The sequence below is a fragment of the Polypterus senegalus genome, chromosome 7 (genome assembly GCF_016835505.1).
Source record: "Polypterus senegalus isolate Bchr_013 chromosome 7, ASM1683550v1, whole genome shotgun sequence".
Classification (NCBI taxonomy): Eukaryota; Metazoa; Chordata; class Cladistia; order Polypteriformes; family Polypteridae; genus Polypterus; species Polypterus senegalus.
This window is the reverse complement of record NC_053160.1, coordinates 145180955-145201510: the sequence shown is the minus strand read 5'-3', so window position 1 is coordinate 145201510 and position 20556 is coordinate 145180955. Positions and strand designations below refer to the sequence as shown.

The following is a 20556-nucleotide window of genomic DNA, read 5'->3' as shown; positions in this document are numbered from 1 at the left end:
CCCGCTTCGAGCTGCAGCCAGTGATGATCTTCATCCCATCCCACACTTCCTTCATGCTGCTGTTCTGCAATTTCTGCTCCAGCTTTCTCCTGTACTGCTCCTTCACCGCCCTGAGCTGGACTCGGAGTTCCTTCTGCACGCGCTTCAGCTCATGCTGATAACTGCCTTTAAAAGCCCTTTTCTTCTGGTTCAAAAGGCCCTTGATGTCACTTGTAATCCATGGCTGCTTGTTCGCATAGCAGCCTACTGTTCTTACTGGAACTACAATGTCCATACAGAAGTTGATGTAATCAGTTGTGCAGTCAACGGCCTCTTCAATGTTCTCACTATGTGACCCCAGCAGTATATCCCAGTCTGTAGTTCCAAAGCAGTCTCTCAGAGCCTGCTCTGCCTCAGGGGACCACTTCCTGAATGATCGTGTGGTTGTAGGTAGCGGCTTCACTCTTGGTTTGTAGTGAGGCTGAAGCAGAACCAGGTTATGATCTGCTTTCCCAAGCGCAGGCAGCGGGGTGGCGCTGTATGCATCTTTAACGTTTGCATACAGTAGGTCAATAGTCCTATTTCCCCGGGTGTTGCAGTCCACATACTGAAAGAAGGCAGGTAATGTTTTATCCAGCGTCACTTGGTTAAAGTCTCCAGTGATTAGCACAAGAGCCTATGGGTGCTGCGTTTGTAACTTAGCAACTGCGGAATGGATGATGTCACTCGCTATCTCCGCGGTCTTTCGAGGGGGAATGTAAACAATAACAACAATCGTGTCCAAACTCTCTTGGCAATTAATAGGGACGCAAACTTACGGCTAACAGTTCGATGTCCCTGCAGCAATAGGAGATTTTAACATTTATATGTCCAGAGTTGCACCACCTTGTATTCACATAGAGAGCGAGTCCTCCTCCTTTATTCTTACCACAAGTATTTGTGTCTCTGTCTGCTCTGACTGTGCTAAACCCGGGTAGCTCCACGTTAGCATCTGGAATGGTGGTAGTTAGCCACGTTTCACTAAAACACAGCAAGCTGCATTCTCTGTAGGTTCTGTTATGGTATTATGTAAATAATACCATGAATTTATTTGCAACATGTGATCACAAATGCCAGAGACCTGTGCACATTGCTTCAATAATCTGGCAATTTGTTTTGGTTAAGAACATAATGTGCACTTCCACCTCACCTACACTTTTATTCAGCCTCTTAGAACTAGGCATCTGTACTACATAAAAATGTAGCAGACTAAATAAGGCAAGAAATGCTATATTATCTCATTTACTTTCCAATGGTGCTGTACTGTAAGGGCCCTTCACTTAACCTATACTATAAATCTGAATGAAACAGCCAATTTGCCAGGTAAAGCACCTTTTGATTGCTCTCACTGTGGACATTTGCAGTATTGTGTATACTTTTTTTTGGTCTGACTAGTAAGTCGTATTTTTGATTGTGTAATTCAAAATATACTATGACTAAATTTATAGTTGCCAGTAATGTATATAACTTAAAGATTGGCAATTTAAAATGTAGCTTTTGAACTTAACCTTTCATTTGTTCCTCATGTATTCATTTTTTGCACTTTTATGAGTTGACTAAAGATTTGTTTTTTGTTTTTTTTTTGTTTTTTTTTATATATACAGAGAATACAGCCTCTGCTGAGCTGTCATCAACGACTGAAATGCCTGATTACTTAATGTGAGTAAATAAGTCTCCACCAACAATGCACTAAGCACTTCATCACTGGATGGCATTCAAATTATTACCTTTCAGTTTTGACTTACTGTTATATCTGTTCTGTTTTAATACTAGCTTTTCTTGGGAGCTTTGTTTGCTTCAGTATGTAATGTAGCTCATGCGACACTGACAAAGTAACTTCCTAGTTAAGAGGAATGACTGATCCTGCTATATAACAATGAGAGTATTTTTATTATCTTGCTGCATTTGTTTGTGTTTCTCTTTTGAATGTTATGACTAAAGTTGGAATTTCGTGGCTGTTTGAAGAGATCCTGTGTGTATGTTTGGACAATTGCATATTTTAAATCAGTTTGGTTTAGCTATACCTTAAGAGATTTGCTGATGTTTCATATAAAATTTCAAAAAATTTTATTGGTTTTTATGTTTACAATAAAATAGGTCAAAATGTATTCAGCCTTACACCTTTCTTCATTTTTTCAGTCTTGGATTTTTACCAGTTTGATCAGGAATATGCATTTGTCAAACATGATAGTCACAGAGCCCTTATTAAAAAAAAAAAAAGTTGGGTTAAGACCCAAACAAAGGAAATGGGGGAGAGACAAATATTTAACTCAGATCTGTACTCTTCACTCCCATATGACCAGCCATAATCTTTTTAGATAGGCTTTTGCATTGAATTGATGGGCAGAGTTTGTCTAGTTCAGGGGTGGGCAAAGTCAATCCTGGAGGGCCGCAGTGGCTACAACCCAGTTGCTTAATTAGAAAATAATCCTTGCTAACAATTTAATTTCATGGCTTGTTAGTGCTTTAACTCTGTCATGTCAAGTCATTCTCATATCATAGATTTTTGTTTCTCTTTCTAAGGATATAATCCAAATGATTTGAAGCCTAAAACAGATGAGTAATTCACTTTCACTTCCTTCCAAGTATTTAATTAAACCAGATCATGCATGATTAATACACACAAGCTAAATGGAGAACTGCTGATTTCTTTTGTCATTTGCATGTTATTGCTAATAAGGTACAATTGAAAACCAAGAATACAGCAGTTGAAGATTAAAATAAATAATAAGGGTTCAAAATCTTAACTAGCAAGACAACTAAAATGAAGCAGAAGTGTTACTTGAGCAATAAGCACTTCTTATTAAGCAACTGGGTTAGAACAAAAACCTGCACACACTGTGTTCCTCCAGGAACAACTTTGCTCATTCCTGGTCTACTTGAATTCAGTTAGCAGTAAAACATTGAAACATGATTTCTGACTGGGCCACTCGGACATTTGTTTCTTTTAAGGTCACCTCTTTGTTCTGGAATAGAGATTTGGATCATTTTATGTCCGTGTTCAAAATCACATCATGTACAACTCAGACTAATAAGATCCACCGTAACCTATTTGGGCCACAAGTTTTAATATCAAATATCCACAATGTTTTTAAGATGAGGTTTTACAAACACTCATTTCTTGCCACATTCCCATAAATTCTGATTTAGGCATTGGGTCTTTAGTTTTTTTTTTTTTTTTTTCCCTTCAACTTAAGCTTTAGTAGGTACTGCCTAACTACTAACAGTAGGAATACAGTGTTAATAGGTACTACCCTTTCAATCATCAAATCCAGAGCCTTTAAAAAGATTGAAAACTCCTATTGTGGTCTGCGGAGGATGCACCAGCTCCTCAAACCTGACACAGATGGACACCAGGCACCAGTTGAGCAACACACACAGGCTTTTTTCCTAATTGCTTCCCGCAGCACAGTACAAAAGCACCCATAATAACAGTAGCACACAACACTTGTCTTTCTCTTTCAATCCTTCTGCCTCCACTCCTTCTCTGGCAGGCTTTGTCTTCTCCCTCCCAACTCTGGCTCCTTGAGTGAAGTGAGATGTTCCCTTTTATGCTGCACCTGGGGGTACTCCAGGTGGCCCATTAGCATGATGAGGAAGTACTCATGGATACAGCAGAAGCCCAAAGTAGTAGGAATCCGCAGCACCCCCAGAACCCAACAGGGCTATGCTGAACTCCATTAAGCCCATTGGGAATCTGAGGCACCACTGTCATTTAGCTGTCCGGTGGAGGTAGTACACACACACTGGATACATGTTACTGTTTAGCTGAAACTGAGTTTACTTGGGCAACACTGAACTATACTTTTCATTATGACTGTGGCAGACATTCATTTTCCATCTCCTCTACTGGCAAGTTAAGTTGTTTAACACGCTAACTGCCATAGGAAAAAAATAGGTAAATTTGTTCCTAACATCAATATAAAGTCAAGGTGTTATTTTAGTACATTAAGTATATTTTGTTACTGACCAAAACTCAAATTTACTCTTTTTATATAAAAAAAAAAAAAAAATCTTCTTACAGCTGGCATTTAAAGTTCTTTGTGAATTGCCAGCTGGGTGCACATAGCAGCAGTGCAATAATGGCTTTTGTGCACACTCTGGATCTTTGTAGTAGCAAGATGGTAATCATTGCGAAAGATTAAGATGTTTGTGGTTCTACATACATATGTAAATTGTTTTTGTGATAAAGAAATTTAATCCAAAATTTGAAATATTCTGTCCTATGATACCACATTAATTTTTTTCATTATTTTAAATAGGAATATGCCTGTGCCTGGCGCTACAGCTCCAGAGATGGTTTAAGAGAACTCGTAGGTGGCATCCTTCTGTAGATCGCCTACTTTGAGTTAACTCTTATTTAAGTCAATTTGTCAATATCTACCTTTTGTATACAAGTTTTTGTAATTAGACTGTATCATTCTTGGTGCAGTTTTTTATCTATAATGAAGTGATATTAATCATTAAATTTGTTTGCTTATGTTTTTACTTTTTATGTATTTTATTTCTTTTGTTTGATCTATTACACACAATAGTTTGGTTATGTGGAAAAAAACCTACCATGTTTGGTTAGGTTCAAAGGCATAGACTGGGCTCAAGGTTCAAACCCTGTGCTAGATCCAGTATTACCATGCTTCCTTTCATAAGAGCTACTGGTCTGTATAGTTTGTTAGTAAATAATGCCTTTGCTAAAACTATATAGTTTTGTCATGCTTCTTTTTTTGTTGCCTCACTGTTTAGCTTCCTTTCTTTCTTGCTCTTTTACTTCCTTATTTACATTACAACTCCACTCATGGTGCTGGCATTGAGCATCCATGAAAAATAGTGCCAATAATCTGTGATAAAATTTATCCTGTTGTCATAAACATACATCAAAAACACAACAGGTTTTATGAAATTGTAAAGTGTGCAATGAAAGGATTTCAACCTAGTAAGATTGTACATGCCATTTTAAAAATAGGTTTTATAAGTTTGTCATCCATTTTCTGCATTTGTCTAAGAGCAATGAAATGCCTGGTTTATAAATAATTAAAATTGTTTAGGCAATTATGCGTGAAATCACAAATACCATGATAGGGAATGAACAGTTATCACAGCTCTTCATGTTCTGTGATAAAGGCACAACTGTACATAAGGAAATTATAGGAAAAAAGTCACCACAAGTATTCATAAAATCTATTTTGAGTTTTTATTTTTTATGGTATTGTACATAAAGCATGTTGTCATTCATATTTGTTATACCTTTTAACTTTTATTTCCAGAATTCACTATTACTCGTTTTGTAAGCATGAGTCTGTCATTGATTTTATGATATGTTAGACATTTTTGTGGATATTTTTTGTTTCAGTTCTGTCATATGCTTACTGCCCAGGTTCTAAGTACTTTGTCATTATCAGAGCTTTTCATGGATTTAATGGAGCATAGTGAGTTGTAAAATTCTCCTGGAGTGTTAGTAAATGTATAATATGTGTCTTCTTTCTCCCCTAACTTTGTACTATATTTAAAGTATTAATTCTGTTTTACTAGTTAGCATCATATTAAAACAATAGTGGTCACAAGCAATGCTTTGTTAATATAAACCTACTAATTGAGTTGTTTCTTTGTTTACACACACAGCATCTTGAATTCATATGAGTTTAGACTTGGGATACCATAGTTATTAGCTGGCGGTTTGTCTCTATTGTCAAGTGTTATTTCATAGATTCTTGACTGAATTGAGATCTGGGAATGGGTAAAGACAATATGGCAGTAATTTGTTAGGCATTAGTCTTTTAGTTGGCTTTAGAGTCTGTTGTAAATTCCACACCCATTTTCTGTTTATAGTATGATCAAATCTTTATGGCTTAATTTTTCTAAGTTTTCTGTTTAAAAAAAAAAAAAAAACTATTTTTCTAAACTTTTTTTTTTCCTAACATAGGAAATACACTGCAATTATTAACATGGATCAAAGACAAACTTACAAGAATGATTTTAATGCAGAGTATGATGAATACAGAAATCTGCATGCAAGAGTGGAGAATGTTACTCGGCGGTTTGCAAAACTTGATGCTGAACGCAAACGGTTGCCTCCAGGCTCCAAGGAGTATCAGGTAATAACTTCCGTCTGGAGTTTTTTTTTTTTGTTTTTTTTGTCCCCCCTGGCCATTGAACCTTACTCTTATTCGATGTTAATTAATGTTGATTTATTTTGTTTTATAATTGTCTTTCATTTTTCTATTCTTTAATATGTAAAGCACTTTGAGCTACTGTTTGTATGAAAATGTGCTATATAAATAAATGTTGTTGTTGTTCACATAAACACATGAACGTCTTCCAGGGCTGTTTCTGTTTTGCTTCTAAGATTACATTTGAACACTTAAGAACATTGTTCTTTTAACTGTTTAATAGTTGTGGTATATACAGATGTAATTGTCTTCACAATTTTAAAGTAAAAAAAAAAAAGACTTGAGACCCTTTTTTTGTAGGTAGCTGTCTTCAGGTATGAATATTATCCCATGCCCTTAGGAAATGTGGCAAATGATCAAGTTATAAGTGAATTGAGCTGATCTACTTGTGTTCTAAATATGTTAGCTGTTTCTGACTTAGTTATTTTAGTATCCAAATACGTCTTTGGCATATCACATTTGCAGGGTAAATACTTGGATCATTTAAAACCAAACTGAAGATCATCAAATTGTTAGCTTGAGCTAGATCCACTTCCTCAGATGAATTTTTAACATGGCACCGCATGACTGAGTTGTTTTCTAAAAAAAAAAAAAAAATTTATGATTACAATTTTTAAAATTGCATTTAAGAATTTAACAATACACAGGTTAAGTTGCTCCAGATCAGGTGAACTCACTAATTTTAACAAAGGCATGGTACTTTAAATGTTTAAAATTAAGAGCAGTTGACAGTTTTTGCTCATGTGCTTCAAATGCAAAAAAAATCTCTAATACCATACATAAAGTTAAAGGATGGGAAAGAATTCTGCATAAATGTATGTACAATCTTTAGTTGTTACAAGCTGTTAGTTTCTCTTTTTGATAGCCCCAGGTTTACCATAGCTCAGACCTATTCAAATGGTGTCCCACAGGCCACATGCGACCCAGAAACAACGTCCAAGTGGCCTAGCCCGTGGTCCCGCAATATTTCTAAAGTACATGCCGCTGCTGACGGGACAGCCATGAATTTCAACGAGAGGCTGGTTATGCTTGTACCAGAATAATGAACGGGGGGCTGATTATGATCATTTACAATTCCTCTGCTCATCATATAGGTCCACTGTTATGTGGATATCTGTGCAGGCACACTAAGGTGTGATTGTCACTGATCTCCTTTTGTTTGTGCATCTACTCATGGAGACTCTTTTTTTGATTTAACGCATACTCCATACAAAATGCTGACCTGTCCGTCAGTAAGCATGTTTGAGCAATCTCCTGCCTGCTGTTTCGTCACACCCAGCAATGTGATCAAGTCTACTTTTTAAGGTTGCAAGTGTTTTACTGTCATTTTAATGGGCTGCTCTGTGATTGATGGCAGACGGCTTAACTTTGTTAAAATGGCATTTCATTAGTTGTTGCTCAGTCATTTTGGCATGCCCACTATATGTTCTGTTACCAATAAATTCTTCAACGGGAGCTCATCAACAAACATGGAAAATAAGATTTAGTAAAAAATAATTATTTCATTACTTGACACACAAACTCTGTACAAAGACATTTTAAAGAAATCATTAAAATGTACCAATTCACTTTCAACCCATACGTGGTGCCTTGCTCTTAAACATTTTCTCAGGTAGATTTTGTGTTTTTTTTTTTTTTTTTTTGGTTTTTTTTTTCCTCTGGGGGCGAGAAACATTTCCACAGGAAAGGGGCTTTGTGGAACTCAAATTTAACCTCTTTTGGGGGAGGATCTCATATTTCAAAAGGGAAACCAATGTTCTTGCTAATACTGTGCACATTTTTGATTTTGAGTACTTTTGAGATGTGCCTTTGTCAGATGTGAGCAAAAAAAAAAAAATTATTTTAAAAGTAGGAAAAAGTATTGATACTACCTCAGATTCTGTTCAGTTATATTTAAATATATATAAATATTTTATTTACATTTTTGATATGCCTGTGTTAGAGAGAGGTTGGGAGTATACACCTGGATAGGGTCCCGAGTGTGACAGATTACACCTCGGTACCAAGTTTTCCCTGTAAATTGGAATACCTGCATACTGGGCTGGATGCAGGATTAATGCCATACCCAGGACAAAGCAATTGTAGGTAAAGGGCCTCGCTCAAGGTCCCAATGGAGTCATTTCTGTCGTTTACAGGATTTGAACTGTCAACCTTCTGATTGACCAAATTTTAAAGGTAAACAATGAATAAACATTACTTGTGTTTAAATACATTCATTTGTGTTGATTTAAAATTTCTCATTACTTACTGGCTGCTGAAAATGTCTGGTGCCCAGCTAAATTCCTTGCTTTTGAAAATCTTGCCCAACTGCATTTGTAATTGAATAGTCCTGCCATAGGCCAGCATCTTTCTTTCTTAAGGGATAAAACAAAATCTGTTAATTCTTTTAGACTATTTGAACATTGAGATATTGAGAAGGCTGAATTCTTTGACATACAATTAAATAGAAATGATGATCAAGTTTTTACATTTTTAGTAAAGAATGCTGAAATTGAAAAGCCTTCTAGATTTCACTACAGGTATAGTGTTGTTTGTCCCACAGTACTGGAGGTAGCAGAAATTCCATTCACAAAAGGATTATAAATAGCATTCTTTCTTCTCCTTACTAGTCAGTCTTTACTCATTTCCTGGAAAATGCTTTAAATATAGGTGAAAGGCATCTTATCAAGAGCATACCATTTTCCTTACTGCAGAGGTAAACTCTATCAAATACAGCAGTGCTTACAACTGATGGAGTATAGGGGACACTTTCATTAGTTGTTAATTAAAAATGTTGCACTCGGGCAAGAAGTGTCCAGTCACTGCTTGGTTTTCAACTAAAGAAGTTAATTGTCTTAAGATAAATCTCTATGGTTCTAAGTGATTTATGCATTTCTTTTTGTATGAGGATCCCATATTTGGTGGGGGGATCCAAATGAGAGTGTAAAATGTATTTTTTAAAGACATAGGAAGAGAAACTTCTCTGCTAGTTTCATAGTTTTCCACCTTTTTGATTTTCAAAATTTTGGCACATATCTTCCGTAAAGCAAGGGTGTGGTGTATACATTTTGTTTGCTTACCTGTTACCTGGTCATGACAATTAACAGATCAACAACTTTCTCTCTTCTAGACAATAAAGACGCCTATCTAACCTTATAAATATATAATCCTGACTATTTTGAAGGAAGCAGTAGATAGACACATTATTTTGCTCTTAGTCAGTTTTTCTAAATCCTTAATTTGGGGTGTTTCTGCCTCCACTTATGTTAAGATAAACAAGTAAGGCTGCCATTTTTCAGCTCAAAATATACTTCAAGTAATCTGAGCAGCAAAAAATATTTGTGCCATAAATGTAACTTGTTTTTCTTAATCAACAAAGCTGCATTTTTCACTGAATCTGATATTTCATGAAAATGGTTGTGGTAGAGAAACTCTTGATACAAAAATGGATTCAGCATAAGTCAAAAGTCCACTCCAAAACCAAACCCCCGGGGGAGCATTAGGTGCAGACGACTTTAGTCTGGATCAGAATTTAAATTAATCTCCTTAACCTTTGGATTCTGTAATGGCTGACAGTGGAAGATAATTTTGAGGTGGTGTACTATCCTGCTGATTTTTAAATAAATGTATGTACTAAATTATCTTTAAAGAAACAGGTCTGACATTTGAGAATTGGGTGGTAATGGTATTTTACACAACAAAGATTGTGTAAATGCACCTTTCTTGGTCAGTGCTCAACTTCCATTTAAATGATCTTTTCTGTTAAGGTCACATAGCATTTTTTATGTAATTGTTTATTTAAATGTGTCTGTTTTCACTTTATATGAAGGTCAGTTTCATTTCAAAGCTACTTGGTTTACCACACCACGACAAAGTATCAAGTATTATCAGCATGAACTATATTTTCAATATTCCTTCTTGAAACATTCTGCATCATTGTGTTCCATTGTAAAAGGAAGCGAGGGGGTTTTGTTGACTTTTGTTGTGGTAGTACTACTGATTAAAGTTTAACATGGTGGAAAAAGAGGAATTTGGTTAGGAAAATGTAAAGTGTAATGGCCACTATAAACAAATATCCTAAAGTCAGTTTCAGATTACAGGACTTGAAGTTAGATGGGATGTCTAACTTGATAAGTTTCTGATAGTCACCTTAGGCTCTCAGAGCACCCTGAATATCAAGTCGCAATGGATCAATGGCAATTCTGGTCTGTCCTGGGAATTAAGAAAGATGGCTGCGAGGGCTCGGAGGGCAGATAGAGGCTTTTGTTAGAGGAATCTGTGAATAAGTGACACACCATCTGTGGTGTAGCAACCCACATCCTCTTTACAGAGGAATCAAAGTATTACACACATCCGAATCTGTTTCTCAGAGAGTTGCAGTCAGGGCGGCTGATGGAACAGTCCTTACGGATGACACTGCAGTTGTGACCTGGCTACTTTGAGCAGTTGTTCAAAGCTGATCATCCGGCTAGGACGTTGGATATCTCTGGGTCTACGGTCCTTGAGGCCAATCGTCCAGTTAGCTGTGAACCACCCAGTCTCATTGAGATTGCACAGGTGGTGAACCAGCAGAGGGGACGAAAGGTTGCAGGGATTTGTGGTATCCGGGGTGAGCTTCTCCAGGCAGGTGGTAAGGCTGTCCTCCTGGCATTGCAAGCAATCTTTGCTTCCATTTGGGAGACTGGCATCATCCCAACTGACTGGAAAACGGGACTTGTTGTCCCTATCTGTAAAGGGGATGATTGCCTGAATTGCAGCAACTACAGGGGTATAACACTGCTCTTGATGCCGGGTAAGGTCCTTGCTAGGGTCATCCTCAATAGGATCCGTGATCACTTGCTCACCTACCAGCGACCGGAACAGTCTAGTTTTACGACCTAAGGAGTCTACCATCGACCACATCCTAGCCCTAAGGCCGGAGTTATACTTCACGCGACGCATGCTGCAGCGGACGCTCCTGCTACGCAAGCGTTGTAGTGTTTATACTTGCACGCGTACTTTACGTAAATCTGGAGGAATCCACCAGGTGGCAGTGCGAGATATTATCGCGGTGAGAACATGTTCGGCTTCTCTGTGTTGTGAATTGCCTAAAACACCTATTAAATTCCGATAACACCTTACCGCAATATCTCTGAAAAAGATGTTTATTGATTAAATCCATAAATCCAGGGATGTATGTGTCCATTCCAGGAAGCATTGGGCACGAGTGAGAAACAGTCCCTTGCCGAGGCCTCAGCTCATCGCAAGGATAATACAAGCACACACATACACTAGCGTCATTTTAGCGGCACCAAATCCCCAAATCTGCATATCTTTGGAAGTAAACTGGAGCACAGTGTGGAATACCAGCAACATAACTCCCTGCGAGACAGCAGTGCTATCGCTCCGCCACCGTGACACCCCATGTGTATAATTATTCCCCCATGCGTGTATTTATTAACAGTATTCATTATTTAAACGAAATTATATGTAACATGTAACATACACATTTTAATGCATTTCATCATGAAAGTGATATCAAGTATAAATCTAAAGATTCTAAATGTGCAGAGAGTTGGAATATCATACATTTAATTTGTTCTGTTTGGCGATCTATTGCTGCTTTCCGCTGCTGAAGCAAAATGCCGACATACAGATGCATTTGTGGCGATTTTATATTCAAGCGTCGCATATTCCCGATCGTAATGACATGATACAGTTTAAAAGTCTCACATACCATCTTTTGTGCCATCTATTTTTTATTGTTTTACTTTACCTGCTGTCAGGTCCAAGAAGCTCGTAGCGATTAAAAACTGGGATGACGCTTACGACCGTCTGCTTTAATGATAAAGTAAACTACGAGGTTAAAGCCGAAATTTCCACTTTAATCACAAAATACACGTTTTCACCGTGTCCTTTATTTTTTTCTCAGTGGCTCAAATACAGCGCTATACATTATGTTGCTGTTCAGTTGCAAAAATTAAAAAATAAAGACATATATAAATGACACAATACATTTTAAAAGTCTCACATACCATCTTTTGTGCCGTCTTTTTTTTTTTTGCAACTTCACATCGGTAACATAATGTATAGCACTGAATTTGAGCCATTCATCAAACAGCAAAGTGCGCACATCGATCCCCGAAGGATCTCCATAGAGGCTTGCTGTCACATGTAGACAGTAAACAGAGACTCTGACGTCACGTTCCGACTTTTAGCACACTGCGCCCCCCGACGTTTTGCTGGTACTGCAACTCGCGCATGCGTCGCGTTAATTTCTGAGGACCTGCTCAGAGGACGTGTGAAATGAATGCTGGGAACGCGTGGCAGCCATGATGCGGGCGCATACGCGTTCTGAGCGTGAAGTATAAATGAGCCCTAAGGGTTCTCATGGAGCGCAGACACGAATATCGGCAGAGTTTCTTTGCAGCCTTTGTCAGTTTTCGTAAAGTGTTCGACTCAGTTGATCGAGCTGCCGTGTGGGACATCCTGAAAGTTCACGAGATCCCCTCAAGATTGCCGGATATCATGGCCGACCTGTACGCTGGTACTGTGAGTGCTGTGCAGAGTGGAGGCAGAACCTACGCTGAGTTTTCCCCAGTTGATTCTGGGGTTCGTCAGGGGTGTGTTTTTGCTCCTACTTTGTTCAGTGCTTGTATGGACTGGTTTTGGGCAAGGTCGTGGGGCATCTTGACGATGCTGTGATCTTCGCGGAGTCAATGGAGGATTGGATCGGGAAGCTCGAGAGACTGAGCAAGGAGTCCGAGTGTCTGGGCTTACTAGTGTCCTGGATGAAAACCAAGATCCAAGCCATTAATGATCTCTTGGGCACAGCCATCAGCAGTGTGTCTGTTTGTGGAGAGAGTGTTGACCTTGTCAAGAGGTTTACCTCCCTTATTAGTGACATTCATGTGTCTGGTGACTCTTCCTATGAAATCAGTAGATGGATTGGGAGAGCATGGGGGGGTCATGAGGTCGCTGGAATGTGTTATGTGGCTCTCCCAATATCTATGCAAAAGGACGAAGGTCCAAGTCTTTAGAGTCCTGGTGCCTTCTGTCTTGCTATATGGTTGCGAGACATGGACGCTATCCAGTGACCTGAGATGAAGACTGGACTCCTTTGGTACTGTCTCTCCGGAAAATCCTTAGGTACTGTTGGTTCGAATGAGCATTTGCTCATGGAGACATTACCCGCATTGTGAGGGACCGTCAGTTACGACACTACGGCCATGTGGCATGTTTCCCAGAGGGTGATCCAGCTCGTAAGATCTTTATTGTTGGGGACCCGAGTGGCTGGACCAAGCCAAGAGGTCACCCACGTAACACCTGGCTGCAGCAGACAGAGGGTCATTTCCGGAGGGTGGAACTGGACAGTGTGTCTGCCTAGGGGGTTGCCAACCGGGATCCCGAGTTGTTTCGTTGTGTAGTGGGTGTGGCAATGCACTGTACCAGTGCATGCTCTCCAACTTGATTTGAGTGCATACTGGTTGGACTCTGTAATTGTGTATGTCGGACCACACGACCTGTGGTCACAGGAGTGCTTTCTGACTACCCTAAGCATATCAGTTGCAGACTGCATTTGTATAATCTAAAGTCTCTAGGCACATCCTGTATTGTGGCATGACCTTTAGTTGGTAAATTACACAGCAATAGTAGGTGTTTAAACAATAGTGTACCTAATCAGTAATGCATGCAGAACGTTCAAATTGGAGCTTTGCAGCAAATTTGGATCATCTGTTGTTTTTTTTACAGATTTTTCAGAATGCGGGATTGCATATGTTTGAATATTGTAGTTTTTGCATGTGTCAAAGCATTTGGGTAATATTTTTTTTTTTTTTCTTCTCTAGACTATTCATGAAGAAGTCTTGCAAGAATATAAGAAAATCAAAATGGTTAGTTGTCAAATATTGTTAAAGTTTTTATTGTAGATCCCTAGTTCTTAGTTTTTAAAGTTAATGTTGTTAATATAAACCAAAATCAATTCTTTTATAATTATATCAGTAAATTTGCCTGTATCTCTCTTCCCACCAGCACCACCTTTTTTTTTTTTTTACTACTTCTAAATGGGACCCTCAATGTAATTTTAGAGTTTTTCCACATTTAATTCAGGGGAGTTTATTTTTAAGACTTCAGTTCACAAATACTCATTTTTGGTTATTTTCTTGTTTGTTTGACAGTTCAAATTCATTTTGAATGTTGTGTATAGCTATTGACCCTGAATGTGAAAAAGTACTAAAAACAATTTTGCCAGACCCAAGCAATTTAAATGCTTGATACTGCTCTTTCATTCTATTTTAGTGCAGGATTTCTTCAAATTTGCCAGCTAATGAAGGAAGGAAAATGGAAAAATTTAGTTTGAACCCAGTTGTTACTGCTATATATGTTAGTAGAAACATTTCCTCAAAAAAGAAGAGCCAGGATTAATGAGCAAGATATTTAACAATTCTTTTACTTCATTCATTGACGTGGTAAAGTTGTAGCAAAGCTTGTAATAATCGCATCTTTAATCAGCATAAAAATATATTTGGATCTAGTCTAAAATAATTATTACAAGTGGTAGTGTGTAAATGCAAAATAGGACATTCAAGAACTGTAGCACACTTATATTGCCTGTTAGCAAGATACACATTTTTACATTCTCTCAGATACTGGAGATTTGTAATACAGTATAATGAATTTTGGTCAGACATGCAAGTATTTCATTGTACTCTGCACACATAAGATAGGAACAAGAAGTTAATAGAATTTTAATTGCTGCAACAATACATATGAAAATAAGAATATTCTACTGGCTGTGTAGCAGAATTTTTAAAGTGTCAAAAGCTATTAAATTTTAATACACTTATAAAACTAGCATAATATTCTCCCAGTAGACAATCTGTAGCGATTACCAGGGCAGACTCCATTCTGTAGTGTGATGAGCTCTGAAGTCTAATCTGAAACAACCTGAAGGTCATTTGTGGACAGTAAAATCTTGAATTAGATTGGACACCACCCACACATTCCATTATTTTAGAAGAAAGCAACAATTTAGTGAGGTCTGTGAATGCTAATGCTATCACCCTAATATGGTTGGTTGGTTTTTGATACTTGATGAATGTAACTAAAAATTGTTTATGGGTCCAGATGTGCTTGCTTTTGGGGTAGATTTAATAGCGTCCGTGTCAAGGGTAGCTGGAATAGAGAAAAATATCTGAACTTATGTATGGCGCTTGATTTGTAGGAGAAATACTTCAGCTGTTCTCATATTTAAACACAATTTAAAAGTCAATGTGTCAGTCTTAACTGTGGTGTAAAGAGGTGTGTGTCAGAATTTGCAACTCTTTCCCGGCTTATCTAGGTATTTAATTTCTGCATCAGATAAGATTGTACAGTTGTAGTAGGCACTGGGCCTTGAACCCTGAAGTTGCAAAGTGTGACCAAGCAAATCTTAATTCCAGCTGGTCCACACGGATGTCAGATGTTATGATAATCACCAAATGAAGCCGGAGACTTTACAAGGTGTCAATACTGCATTTTATGATGCTGGTAGGGATGCGAGAGTTTAATGTGTATTCCTGGCATATGCAAGATCTCCTGTTATCTTAATGCCTCAGCTTTATTGTATGTCACTATCCTCTGTTGGCAGTTCCCAATAGAATGTTGAATGTCAAAAGGGAACACGTCTACAGAAAGTAGAGAGTGACTTTACTGTAGTTGCCAGGATTGTCAGTTGATTTAGATATAATTTGAATATTCAAATAGTGTGTTCCCCTAGAAACTATGAAAGTGGGATCAGCAACCATTTAGTCAGCAGCAGTTTTATAGCCACTGTTTTAGTATCTATAAAGTTATGAGAATGTTTAATTGTGGCCTGCTAAATCCAGACTGCTGTGGAAGCTACACTGGGAGCTTGATGTTACTTAATGTACCTATTAAACTCTTAAGAGCACTGTACTTTTGTGTAACTAATGTTTTGAGCCTAAATGAGAGCAGTAGAAGCTTCAGAATATGCCTATGTTTAAAGCAAATGCATGAATATTTATTTTGGTGGTGTTTTCTTTTTTTAAATTTTGCTATTTTTTTTTCCTCTCTTGCAGAACAGTCCCAACTACCATGAAGAAAAATATAGATGCGAGTATCTCCACAATAAACTAGCACACATTAAGAGACTAATAGCAGAATATGACCAAGCAAGATCAAAATCCTGGCATTAGCCCTGTACAGCTGTTCTGCAGAAACGTTGACTCCTCCAGAAAATTGTGAATAAAAACCTATTTATTTTAATATAAAATTCCATTAACTTGCATTAGAATTGAGACTTTGTAAAGACAATTCAAAGGTTAGTTTCTTGTAACCAGAAGAGATGAATTGTTTTTTGCTCGTTTCCTTTCTTTTGCAGTTTTTGTTTGTACACTTAAACTTGTTTGTTTTTGCCCAACCTCAATTCCCTTTTCCCTTCTCTTACTTGCAAAATGGCTATTTCTGCAAATAGCATATTTCTTTAGGGATCTTGTGGCCAAGATATATGTATGCATGATGAGACAGTAACACTGGTAAACTCTTTAATAGGTGACAAAAAGTATTGAAAAGATCCATAAAGTCTGCCATGCCCAGCTGTATCTTAGTAATGTAATCCCTTTGCCTTAAGGTGTAGGAGGAATCTTAAGCATTTTGCACAAAAAAAATGTAAAAATAAAAAATGTTTTACAGGTGCTGACTCTGAATAAGTGAGGAGATAAGTCTGCTCTCGGACACATTTAGTGTTGCACAGTCAGCCCCTCTTTGCAAGTGATGCCTTAAGGTGTTTGCAGTTTTTTTTTTTTTTTTTTTTTTTAAATAATCCACACTCTAGTTATACCAATATATGTTGTTTCCAAGGCAATTGATCCTTGAGAAGCATGCAGGGGCCTACCTAGTGTGCAAGAGACAGATGTGTGTATGCAACAAGGAGTGAATGAGTGTATGATATTTTAAATTGAGAAACCTAACTATCTACTGAAGCTGCTACTCATAGTAGGCCCAGGCACTCAGGATAAAACTGATGAGTGGTGGAGTTGTTTTTCCTGTAAATTTATAACTTCCTATATGGAAGCAAGCATTTCCAGTTTTCAGCTTTATTAACTAAAATTGAAAGTTGATTACAAAATAAAGATCTATAGTTTTGCGCAAAGTATAATATGTAGGAGACATATTTGTGTATTGCTATATTATTTTTGGAAAGAAACTATACAAAGATTTTGTCGCCTACATGAACTTTATTTAAAATGTATTGTAAATGTTCCTGATTTTTCAGGAATTTAAGAGCAAATGTATTGAATTAAAATATACTGTGATCATTGAACAGCACAAATTTTCATGCTATCTTTCCTGTATTTTTTTTTTTATTATTTAATTGGAATCAGTTAATTTCTGTGGGAACATTAGTATTAGAGTGGCTGTTTAGACATTACGAAACAAATTTTGGGGGTGAGGGCACATAAATGCTGCCAGTAGAAAAGGGAAGCAAGCAAGTATGTTTACAGAAAAGAGTATTGAGATCATTGCCAAAATCCTGTACTTGGGTTCAAATTAACAAAAATTTCCAGCTCCAGTATGCAGTACTATAAACCAGACTTTGCATAAAGCTTTTTTGTATTTTTAATAACAAGCAGTTTAGTCTATTCAAAAGACTTTTCAGAAATCATGTGTTAATTTTTTTCAGCTTGTTGTAAGACTTCAAACATTCAAAGGACAATTGTTTAATTTTCTTTTGTCCCCCTCATTAGTAGTTTTGCTGTAGCTCTCTGTTTTAAAAATGTTTGCTTCATTAGTTTCTAATTAAACCATTGTGTACTCAGAACAAGCACACTCTTTAAATACTTTTATCTTTAACTGATTTCTCAGTGTCAAGGAAAAACTCTAAAACATTATGAAGCTGCGGAGCTTCATAAATGCTAAATATTAGCATTTACTCATTTTTGTGTTGTATATATGAGATGTTAACCCTGATTAATCTAGTGCCTAAAATCATGATGTTTCAGCCTAGTGTCAGTTAAAATAATAAATAAAATACAGTATTGCATGCTTTTTTTTTTTTTTCTTTCATTTTTTTTTTCATTATAGCAATGCTGCTTGCACAGTTCTGGCCTATTACGGCACTGTAAACTGGAGGTGGAGAGGTATTATATTTCTAATACCAGATGTTTATCAGCATTAAAGACCATACAAAAGTGTTCAGACTGGTGTAGGCATCGCTGACTTTTAATATGGAAATATTTGTATACTGGCGAAGATCCAGAGAGAGGTTGGATACCACTGAACATTATTGTCTGATCCTGAAGCTGGATGATTGCTTCCTTTTTCTGTGCCTGTGACCTTGAGTATATTTTTGGTTCTAAATGCATAACAGTATCAATAACTGGACACTAATTATGCAGTGATGTTTATATACTTTGATTTTGTAATTGTGTTAAATGTCCCTTATGTTCAACTAAATGTCATTTTGAATCTTCAGTATGTTCCCAGCTCTTTAGGTCTGCCTCATTTCTGAGCTGAGGCTCAAGCTTGCAAGTGACACAATTATTCTACCACTGCCAAATGGTGGTTTTACAGATGTTTCTTTTTAGGCGTAATTTGGCAAATTAAATAAGGAATACCAGAAATAAAGTATTTAAGCAGCACTTTGAAGTTGCATTCATTTGCAGGAGTAATGATACAGGATAATTTAATTTTAACATTTTGGAGAGTATCTAGGCATATTTTGGGTTTAAAGTTTCTAGCATTCCGATGAAAGAAATCAAGAAATGGTCCTGCTTGGTTTTTTTTCTCTTGTTACTTACCTGGGTCTGAGTCATTGTTTATACTGATTTGCCTTAGCTAGCATTTCTTTCAAAAGTGTAGAGCATTGATCATGGCAACAATCTCTGAATTTAAACATGCAAGTGCATGTGTGTTATGTTTAGACACTTAACCAACTGGTTCAGCACATTCGTGATGAAACAAAATGAACCCGGATAGCTTCATCACATTTTATATTTACACATTTTGACATTTTTCAGCTTATTTCTGAATCTTTGATAATCAAAGCAAACCAAACAAAGTCAGCACTATTCAAAGTTCATCTCAGATTCGGAAAAAGGCTTTCAGCTTCAGAATGTAGCAGGTATTGTGGTTTTTTTTTTTAATAATATATAAAACAAGTGACTGTGAATGACAGGTAACTTGACATTTGATGTTATCTTGCAAGTATTTTTGCTATAGAGCTGGAATTGTCTTAATGTAAAGAAGGAGCTTTTTGGGAACATCTGATCTTGAAGTTTGATCTGCAGCCACAGAATGTCTTCACGCTGATTTCACCCTTCAGTGTATGTACTGCCACAGTCCAATAAATTGTCAACTTTGCACATCATTATTTCCTCTTCTTTGTTTGTGTGTGTGTATTTAATTGTGTAGTGTTTTTTGCCTGGCTGTACCAATAACATGTAAAGGAGCTGAATCATCTTCACGACACCTTTGGGAACTTTTATCATTTTCTGCATTCATTTCTAAGCATTTAATTTCTGTATTCTTTACATTTCAGCAAGAGATTTACTCTTCTCTGTACATGCAATTATTCTGAAATATTTTACATATACAGTGCCCTCCACTAATATTGGCACCCTTTGTAATTTAAGGAAAAATGTGCTGTGAGTCTTTGTCTTCTGATCTTTCATTCAGAATACTAACCTTTTTGAATTAAAGTAATTAAAAGGAACAAAATTCTCATCATAAAAATTTCTCAAATGTATGTGCCTCAATTATTGACAACCTTAGAACACCTAACACCTTATGAGTAAAATCATCTAACCATAATCCTGATCACTGTGGTGTAAATATGAGGTGGCACAGTCATCTATGAAAAAGGAAAAGACCCTGACAACACTCTAATGTGCAACATGTGGGTTATTGAGCCACATTAGTCAGGAAGTGGCTACTGTATAAGAAAGTAAATAAATGGTTGAAAATGTTCATTCCCTCTTTTAAAAAAAAAAAAGTAACCGGAGATAGGCCACATGTCCAAGTATGCAGACACCCCTTCAAACCAAGTTCAGTTGGAATTGATGCAGGTGCATAAAATCGTCACATAGCCATTGAAATCCTTGGCGTTTGAATGGGTTGTACTAAAGAGCTCACTGACTTTAAACATGGCACTTTTGGAGTATGGCATCTTTGCTGCCAGTTGGTATGTAAAAAAAATTCTCTACAAGGTCTTCCCCAGTCAGCTGTAATTGTTATTGTGAAGTAAAAATATCTGGGAGCAACAGCTTGGCCATGTAATGTTAGACAACCCAAACTCCTAGTGGGACCGTCGATTGGTAAAAGTGCATAATGTGTAAAAATCGCCTTTCATTTGTTGCATCACTCACAACAGAGTTGCATACTTCAACTAGAAGGAACATCAGTACAAGAACCATGT

At 37.1% G+C, this 20556-nt stretch overlaps 1 protein-coding gene across 2 annotated transcripts in view; it reads left to right on the top strand.

The window, feature by feature from the left end:
- The window catches only part of ell2 (elongation factor for RNA polymerase II 2), a 96635-nt gene extending 77113 nt beyond the window's left edge, over positions 1–19522 (top strand). Inside the window, exons 9-12 of one of the 2 annotated variants that reach the window (XM_039759378.1) lie at positions 1623–1677; positions 5936–6107; positions 13988–14032; positions 16220–19522. In XM_039759378.1, the coding sequence (XP_039615312.1) occupies positions 1623–1677; positions 5936–6107; positions 13988–14032; positions 16220–16336 (389 nt within the window). In that variant the 3' untranslated portion in view covers positions 16337–19522. Of the gene's footprint in view, positions 1–1622; positions 1678–4280; positions 4339–5935; positions 6108–13987; positions 14033–16219 lie in introns of those variants that run through there. The other variant, XM_039759379.1, reaches the window with a different exon arrangement.
- Positions 19523–20556: the final 1034 nt, after the last annotated feature.